General features: G+C 44.1%; 1 protein-coding gene across 5 annotated transcripts in view; it reads left to right on the plus strand.

Annotated features, from left to right (window-relative positions):
- The window catches only part of adamts3 (ADAM metallopeptidase with thrombospondin type 1 motif, 3), a 70,221-nt gene that overhangs the window by 20,499 nt on the left and 39,988 nt on the right, over nt 1–9,734 (plus strand). For all 5 annotated transcript variants that reach the window (XM_031570617.2, XM_031570619.2, XM_031570618.2 and 2 more), the window contains exon 5: nt 8,887–9,074. In XM_031570617.2, the coding sequence (XP_031426477.1) occupies nt 8,887–9,074 (188 nt within the window). The remainder of the gene's footprint in view (nt 1–8,886; nt 9,075–9,734) is intronic.

The following is a 9,734-nucleotide window of genomic DNA, read 5'->3' on the forward strand; positions in this document are numbered from 1 at the left end:
TTTTTCTTTTCTGCTTCTTTATTCCACTCATTTTTTGTCACCACTCCTGCTCCTAGCACTTTTGAGATTTAAACTCTGCTCCAACTCTGACATGTCCGTCCTGATCCTGTGCAATGCTCATGTAAAAATATTTGCAATCCCCCTGATTTTTCATCTCTTTTTTCCCATTTAAATGAATGGGGAAACACATAGGAGAATATATGTCTCTTGCTGTCCCTCTACTACCAATGAAAAAAAAGTTTATACATCACCAATTTCACAAGGTGAGCAGATGCTAAGCTAAGTTAAGCTAACCATAGCTAGGTTTACGAAGTGTGTTCTCACGTTAACTTTCATAAGAAACAGAAGGATGTGAGTTAAGAGTTGTCTGTAACCATGGATACCACTCTAGAGTCCCTTATGTTGCTTGAGGCAAGCGACACGGTATAGTCTATCCTTTAATGCTTTAGCATATTGGTAGCAGCATCTTTATTTTTACGAGATAAGCCATCAGTTAGTTACCGACTAATATCTACATTTTAACTCACCAAACTGTTTGCTGAGGTTTTCTACTGGGGTTGTTTCGCTCACACCTTATTTTAGCAGATTGTGCGACATTTTTGTATAGGGAATTTTTCTTTGGGACCAGGAAGCGTTAAAATGCTAACGATGAAAACTGCAAATTTCCGGTCGATTGCTGAGCAATTCACATTTCACATTCACTTCAAATTGTTTTGTGCAGATCAGTGGCGTTTCTACATTAGGGGCAGGTGGGGCACTGCCCCACCAGATCCAGATGACGCTGTTGTGCAGAAAGCTCGATACATTCTTACTTCGCGGCAAAATATATATATATATATTTTTATGCAAAGTAGCGTGAATATGTGTGTGAATAAACTTGACTCACAAGCATTATAGTCTTGTTTTGGAGTAATTTGATTCGTGTGTTTTTCTGTCTGTGTGCTTGTTCTGTGAAATGCTGCTCTCCGCTGTCCCTCCCTTTCCGGTGGGGCAACGACCCACGCTGCCCCACCGTTACCATGGAAACACCAATGAGCGTGAACCACACAGGCCAAAGTTAACATTGAGCGGTTGGGCACTTTCAGATGTGCCCCACGAAATCTGCCTGGCAACTAGACTGGAATAATGTGAAAACCGCGAGACCTGTACCCCGTGACTAAGAAAAAAAAATAGGATTTCTGCTCCCTGCTGGCACTCAAAATGCAGCCCATAGCATATCTTACTGGTCTATATAGGCCTACTGCTTATAATAATCAGCTACCTCTGTTTTTGTGACGGTGACATGACGTCATACAAAATTGCCCCACCAGAAATTTCAGGCTAAAATAGCCACTGGTGCAGATATAAAATTATGTTTTTAAGCCCTAATTCGTTTTGAATTTGCTATGCTGTTCATTATAGTAATGCTAGTCAGCTCACATGTCAACTCAATTCAACTGGCACACTGTTTCCCTGTTATTGCTGTGATTTTCATCTTTCTACAGAATACACACATGCACGCACACAGTTTGTGTTTGGCATTTAGTAGATGCTTTTGTCCAAATTGACTTACAAAACTAATTTGAAAAAATAAACAAAAAAATGATATGCACTAGAGGGGCCAACAGGACCAACAGATGGCGCTGTAAGTAGGCCAGCACATGTTAAAAAAGCCCTATCTTTTAATGTTAATGAAAGTTAAAAATGTATTCGTGTATCCGCCCCATGAATCGGATCTGCATTAAATTGAACATTTAATGTGTTCTTCCTTGTCCTATACTACACCATTCCACCATGTTCAATTAAAACCGGGCCTGTGGTTTTTCCGTAATTTTGCTGACAAACAAACAGACAAATAAACTAACAGCACCAAAAACATAAACCCCTTGTGGGAGGTAAACAACCAAAACATTATGCACAATTCCCCAAAAATATAACTATTGTATATCAGATCATAGTACAATTTAAAATAAAGGTAATTATTGTAATACAAAATTGTAAGGCCTGTAACAAATACATTAGAATGACGAGATTGGATAGCACTAGGTAGGTCATTCCACTACCAAGGTACCACTAATGAAAAGGAACGAATTGGTTGAGTTGATCGAGTTCTTTCTAGATCTCGATAAGGTACATTGCACACAATAAATGGAGACCATCAACTCATATTGAACATTGTTAGTGTTAGTTAGTGTGTTAGCATCCAAACAATTGCATAGGTTAAGATATGCAATGGCTGACTGCTGCCGTGGTGCAGCCACATTTGCATTTTCTTGCGTAGACGCATCTCTAATTGTAGTTGTGGTTTTAGTTTTCTTGTGTCATACGGCGTGCTGCACAGGCCAGGCTGTGCTTGGTTTTGACTGCATGATATCATTGCAACACGTGCATCCTTAAGCGTTGTTTAATTGGAAACACACGCTCTTATGTTGCTGCCATGCCCAGATGTGGGCCATGAAAGACATCCAGGATGGCCATAGCTCAACATCGCACATCTGTGATTTATGGCAAATACCTTAACCCTGGCGAGTTCACCTCATCCCCACAATTCACCCGAGATCCGCTGCACTTGCATGTGATGACGGACAATTTTGTGACATGAGATACATCATCAGAGAAGATGATGTGCCTTTCCACTTAAATGAGTTGTGTAATGACATACCAGAATAATAAGGTACCCATAGTTTTTCCATATTCCTGTGTTAAACAGTCATGGACCGGGTCTGATACATTCTTTCCATGGAAGCTTGTTGTGATTATCCCCAACAGCTCTGGCTCAAGTACTAGAGAGCAGAGACGGCCTTGAAGCCCTGGACACCATTGTGTGCGCTGGTGGTGGGCAGTCTCTGCAGCGAGTCCACGTTCCATTGAATCACCCCATTACAATCCCATCTGGCACTGGAACAGGAAGTGCTTTATTACCATCCCACAATGCCCTTCTTCTTCCCTGTCTGTATATGGCCGACAGGCTCTGAACAGTGACAGAAAAAAAGGGAGAAGATTCCTTGAATTCTTGGCTGTGAAGATGATGTCATTGCTGCAGCGTAGTTTATTAGAGAGTTCAGCAGCTGAACTGAAAGAGCTGAGATTATGGTGTTAGTTGGGCTTTGAAGTGAATTGATTCTCTATAGGCTGATGAAAGACTTTTTTGAAATGAGGCTATGACATTTATTTCTACGACCTACGGCATGTAATTCGCAGAGTCTTTATCAGGTTTAACCCTTGATATTTCTTTTTAATAACTGTATTGTTCCTTGAGCGTCCGGATATTTGGAGTCTGGAGTCTGAATTTAGTCTTCTTATGCCAGACTGAATGACTTGCTCATATTAATGCATGTTATAGGCTGGCAAATGTGAATGAGATGGCAGAGGTGAAAGATGGTTTCTTGACATTTTTACTGACCTTTTTGGAGCGGATGAAAATATCTGCTAATCTCAGTGCTCCAACAAAATACTCCCCAACTGTCAAGTCAAATTTTGGATAGCCCTCCTTTGGTTAAAAGGTTTATTTTTTCCGAGTGTCTGCTGTTGAAACCCTCCATGTTCTTAGAATATAAAATCCTGCATGTAATCCTTATCCATGTATGTGGGTGTAATAACCTGTGATATCCATCAAAAATAATCCTCAGGGTGCTCAAGTCCAGGGATTTCCTCTTCCTTTTAGTCGTTAATGTTTGTCACTGACGCTCCATGTCTACCAACATCTACCAACGTTTAGAGACAGATATCCCAGTCGCTTCATGGCCTCATGTTTTTATTGAAATCATCTGAGGGGGCTCTATTGCAGTTTTATGAGGTATTGCAAGAAGCTCTCTTGGCTCACTTTAAGCAAATGTTCAGACTTTTTCTGTCAATGTGACCACATCTGTTTTGTGTAGACGGTGAGGTGTCTGGAGCAGAATGCCTGTGCCCTTGGTTATATGGGACAGGATACAGATGGAACTGTTTACATCAGCCCCTGCCGCTCAGTGTGTGTGTTTGGTTGTGTGTGTGTGTGTGGGGGGGGGGTGAGGACTGTGGTTTCTCTCAGGACTGCCAAACATCATATTTTAACCTTGTCTGGACTTGTGGATATCACCGGCTACCAGACAAACCCTTGACCATGTAGTGCTCTTGCACTCTCTAAACAAGGTGAAGGCTGTTGACCTGCACCATACTGGGAGAGCCAGTGGAGATGGTGATGGAGGGAAGGGGGGGGGGGGGGGGGTAGGTTGCCCTGTCTTGACAATCCAAGAATAGCCTTGCGGTCGAATAACGGAGATGAACAGGAGGTGCCATAGTTGGCTGTCTGCCGACATGATTGATGTGAGTCACACAATGATGTGAAATTCTCTTTTGATATTTCTCCCCCAAAAGGGCTGTGTGCACTGTGCATTAATTATGATGTTTATTTCTCTTACTTTTTTGGAGCGTTCCGGTAGCTTCACAGCTAACCCCAGAGAGGCAACCTCAGAGACTTTAGTGCAGATGTGCTTTTTCCTTTCTATCACTGTTTTTCATGTTTCTTGTATATATTTATTTTTTGCCACACATGTTTTTACTTCTCTCTATTGTTACCTCCGGGACTAAGCATCAGGCTTCAAAAGGCCAGATTAGGAAGGGAGATCTGACAGATCTGACAGATTTGACGGGAGTATACATATCTATACCACTTTGACAGGCTTATTTACACAAAAGTGTCAGTAGCTGGTCTCCTTGCACAAAGAGAGAACTGGAAAAAAAACTGTAGATAAAAATATGTCTAGACGTTGGCTACGCTCAGTATTATTTAAAATTACCTCCATTTTCTTTATTTCTATAGCGTCAATAATTAAATTTGAATTGTCTTAACAGAGCCCAGTGCCTGATCCGCCTAAAGCACTAAGGCAACAGTGGCAAGGAAAATCTTCCTTTTAACAGTAAGAAACCTTGAGAAGACCCCAGCTCATAAGGGGGACCCATCTGCTTGGGATAGATAGAAAGGGTGGGGGGGGGGGGGGGGGGGGGGAGATAAGTGAGTCAGAAGCAAGCAGATACATTCATACATGCATCAGGAAATAACACATTATCATACAAGCGCCATATATACACTCAAGGATGCATACAAGACTGATAGTGGATAACACTTGAAAGAGCCAGATACAGTATATAAGGGCATCCAAAGAGAATGAAATAAGATGGCCCCTTCATCAGTATCAACAACATAGTACAGTATAATATATAATTTGATGATTTGATATCATCCACAGTAAGGGTTTGTTACCGGTGTAGACATTTATTGAGGCTGATGCTTGACATTATTTGCAGAGTGACGGTATTGCTCTTTAGCAGACACTGGTGTCTAAGTCACTCAGGAAAATTACCTTCGATTGACTCTTGTTCGAGGCCTGAGCATGTAAGCAGCATTGATATGGGTAATAAATAATACATTAGATGCTGTGGTGTTTGGCAAGCTGAAGGATGAGCTGCGGTGGGTTTGTGCCTCAAGTGACTTTGTTGCAAAAAGAAACTTTTGCCTTGAGACTGGTGTGCATGGTGTTCTGTTCTGATGGTCTGAGTTCACAAGAAGTAAACCATCAAAATGTAATTAGAAAAGTGCACAGGCAACAGAGGAGATTCAAAATATCAATAAGTTAGAGCAAGAAGGAAAAGAACAAAAAGGTGGCAGTGGAAAGATAATTGCAAGCAAATAAACAACCAAACAGTAGGCTAATGCAATGCTTTACAAATGTATTTGATTGATTGAGGAGAACTTCGCTACTGTTCTACTCATGCCTAAGGCATCTTAAGGGCACACCTTATACCTTTCTGCTGATTGATTGCTGGGCTTTCTCGCATCATTTCTCCAGCTTCGGCTCTTGTCTCAGACATCTCTGTAAAAAAAGGAGAGACAGTGAGAATATGTTTGGGTCGGTTTTGTCCCAGTTAAAGTAAACTACCTCAAGTTTAACGAGCGCTGGTCTTAATTCAGTGAATCCCCCCTAGTGTCTTGCCTAAGTAAAAGAAGGCACAGACTCTGCAGACTCAGCTCCCATCTGTTTTACAAGAGTGGCCTCGCGTCCATATTAAACGCTCTGACGGCTGCCCTGGCATTGTAATTCTGCTTGTGTGTGAAGTCTTTGGTGCAACGTGGAAATAATTTGGTGTTGTCCTTAATGTAAAGTGCCTAAAGCAGCAATTTTGTGCATGCCCCAACCTTGCCTCTTAACTGTGCATTTACTGTGTTACAATCGCTACTGCTAATTTCACACCCAGCAGGGGAAGAGGAAAATTAGCCTTGGTCATCAAAGTATTAATTGTGAACTTAACTTTTATGTGTAAAGAACTGCAACACCACGATAAAAACAGATGCAAATTAAATATCGAGAGAGAGAGAGAAAACCACAATACTAAATCAAATCTTTTTGTGTGAAGGGGGAATGAAACAACTGGTGTTCCACCACTGATACCACTGAATAAACAAATCCTATATGGGTTTTTTTTTCTGTGTGTGCTGCTATTTTCAAAGGCGCTTGGGAAAATTAGAATGCGAAAGCTCACATCTCTCCCATGATCCTCCACTGTGGCAGTGCAGGATGTTTCACACCCTTTTATCGACAGTTGATCAGAGACCTCAAAATTGGAGGATCCCAGACTGCCCCAGACTGTCCCAGACTCTCCTGCTGTCTGTCTCCCCCTATTTGCCCCAAAGCCAAGAATGAATCTGTCTGAATGATCTGTAATCATTGGCCATGTCAGCCTGCCAAGACATGGCTGACGCATCAAAACCGCTTGTGCCACTGTGTGGAAGTTGTTGTAGTCAGCTGCTTATGGGGCCGTTTACATAATTTGGTCCATGGAATAAAAAAAAAATGAATCCTGTTTTGAGGCAAAGTCTGAGGATTATGGTGATTTGCTGGTTCCCAAAGACAGGATTGTATTTCCTTCCAATTTCTTCTTTCATATGACTTTGGTCTGTATTCAAATAGTAGCACACGGGCGGTAGAAGAGAGGAGAGTGAGGGGAGGAGAGGCAACTTGTAAGATTTATTCCTCCTCTCTCTACCGGGGTGGAAATAGATTAACTGACTGGAGGTAACGAGCACACACACACACACACACACACACACACACACACACACACACACACACACACACACACACACACACACACAAATGCTCTCTCTCACATATCCACACCCACACCCAGACAGCCGTAACTTATATTGGCTTAGTTCACATTAATGAATGAACGTCTTTTTAGCCTTCCTCTGATTGGTGCTGTTGCAGAAGCCGTTATGCTGCAGACCGTTTGATTGTCGGCACTGATGAAATGCACCTTTGCCCCGCGTACCACCATGTGCTATGCCACCAACTGTGTGCCACCCCCACTGGCATAGTAGATTTCCACTCCAGATTAATTGGCCGGTGGCCGTGGCCAGCGGAGGGCCATTTTTAGAAGCGTGGCGGGCGGGCGGGCGCGCTCGGCCCCTCTTTGCCACGTGTGGGTGTGCTATCTTTGCCCCTGCCATTCCTGAATGGAGGATCCTCGAGGGAGAAGGATGCCGAGCCATGCGCCGCCAGCCTGCCCTCTCCCCAAACACTCACACACTCTCTCTCTCTCGCGCACACACACACACACACACACACACACACACACACACACTGTCTCTCTCTCATATACAGACTCTCTCTATCTCTGTCAGACACACACACACACATATAAACTCACACTGTCTCTCTCTATCATGTCAAACACACACACACGCATACTCACACTGTCTCTCTCTGTCTCTCCCTCTCTCTCTCTTTCACTCAGACACACACACACACGCACACACACACACATACACGTGTGCTCACAATCACACAAACTCTCTCTCTATCGAACATGCATGCACACACAGATACGAGCCCAAACACACGCCTCTCACTCCCTCCACTCACACATACGGGAGCACACACTCACTCTATCACACACCACCCGCACACACTTCACACAGGCACACACACACACTGGGAGATTGAGAGGAGGGTGAGGGGAAGCCCTGTGCGTTTGAAGTGGAACCTCAGAGCTGGTGTTTACTCTTCTGGGAGCCGGGCTGCACAAAAAATGCCTGTGTCATGACGCGACCGAGGAGCCGAGGAATGCGCCTCACAATCCCCACTCTGTGGACTGAGGGCAAGCCGAGGTGCCAGTCGTTTCTCCCCCCCCCCTTCCTCTCTCCTCATCTCTCTCTCTCTGTCTCTGCTCTCTCTCTCCATCTGTCTTTCTACTTCCTCTCTCCCTCTCTCTCTCTCTCTCTCTCTCCATCTGTCGCTCTCTGCACTCTCTTTGATGGAATATTTATTTTAGCAGGCTCCACGTTTTAATAAGCTGCGCGACTCAAGCGTCTGTGGATAGTGCTGCCAGCAGCGCCCGCGGAATGCTCTTTCGGGATGTGCCCTCCAGCGCTTGTGTGTGGGAGAGAGAGGTCATCTACATGTTCCGTGTGTGTGTGTGTCTGTGTGTGTGTGTGTGTGTGTGTGTGTGTGAGGAAGGGATGTGTGAAGGATCCTTCATACTCCAGTTAAGCTGAAGTAGGAAGTTATCATGATGTGTGAAATGAAATTCCGAGAAGGTCCCTTGAATTATTCCTTTACATTCCCTCTGTCTTTTTGCACTATGTATAAATAATGTTGCTGGATGCAGACTAGACAAATGAAAAGAAACGTGGGATTCAATCACAGAGAGAGAGAGAGAGAGAGAGAGAGAAAGAGAGAGAGAGAGAGAGAAAAAGCAAGAAAGGGGCGTTTACCAGATTGCTAGGGACAAACAAATGGTGTGATATATTCCAGAAGACTGCCCATGTGACCCCTCTCCTATCTCCCCTACTCTCTCTCACTCTCTCTCTCTCTCTCTCTCGCTCTCACTCCCTCTCTTTCTGTTTATGTGTCTTCCCTGCTGTAGAGCCTGAGTTAAATGTCCCACGCGCGCTGGACAGCGTTGCTGAGCGGGTCAACCAGACAGTCCGGAGACGGCGACACGCCGGCGACGATGACTACAACATCGAGGTGCTGCTGGGGGTGGACGATTCGGTCGTGCGTTTCCATGGCAAAGAGCATGTAATGAACTATTTGCTCACCCTCATGAATATAGTAAGTGCTACATGTGTGTATACACACACACACTCACACACTCACATGCTAGTGTGCCTACAGACACAGATGTGCACACATGGGCCAACACACAGGCACACACATGTAGAGACACACACATATAGGTACACACACACACACACACACACACACACACACAAATAGACACACAGCGAGATTTCCACTGTCCAGCATGCCAGGCAGCCTCTGTAATCCACTGTTACTCCTCCGCTATGAAAAACAGCCTTTGAGTTGGAGTCCCCTGAGCCCTTGAGTCCGGGGTGGTTTTGCCCTCATTTAGAAATGAATTAGGTGAATATTCCCCATGCTCCAAATTGCCTGTGCAAGGAACGGAGGCTGAAAACTGTGTCTGTTAGCTTTCTGTTGCCTTTCACTGAGTTGTGTCTGCTAATTAGGTTGGCTTCAGATGCTCTGTGAAATAAGACCCCTAAGCGGGTTTATATGCTCGAAATGCAGTATTAAATACCTGAGATAATTGTTCTCTGAAGCCCACAGATGCCAGTTCTTCTCATTAAGAACTGTATTTCTTTCTCCTTTGAGTGGGAGTGACTTCATTCGCCAGATCAAGTCGAAGCATTCCACCTCAGCGATGAGTGGTTTGACAGTTTCGGAAGGTGTGTAGGCCGTTTCTTAAAACAA

The sequence above is a fragment of the Clupea harengus genome, chromosome 7, assembly GCF_900700415.2.
Source record: "Clupea harengus chromosome 7, Ch_v2.0.2, whole genome shotgun sequence".
Taxonomy (NCBI): Eukaryota; Metazoa; Chordata; class Actinopteri; order Clupeiformes; family Clupeidae; genus Clupea; species Clupea harengus.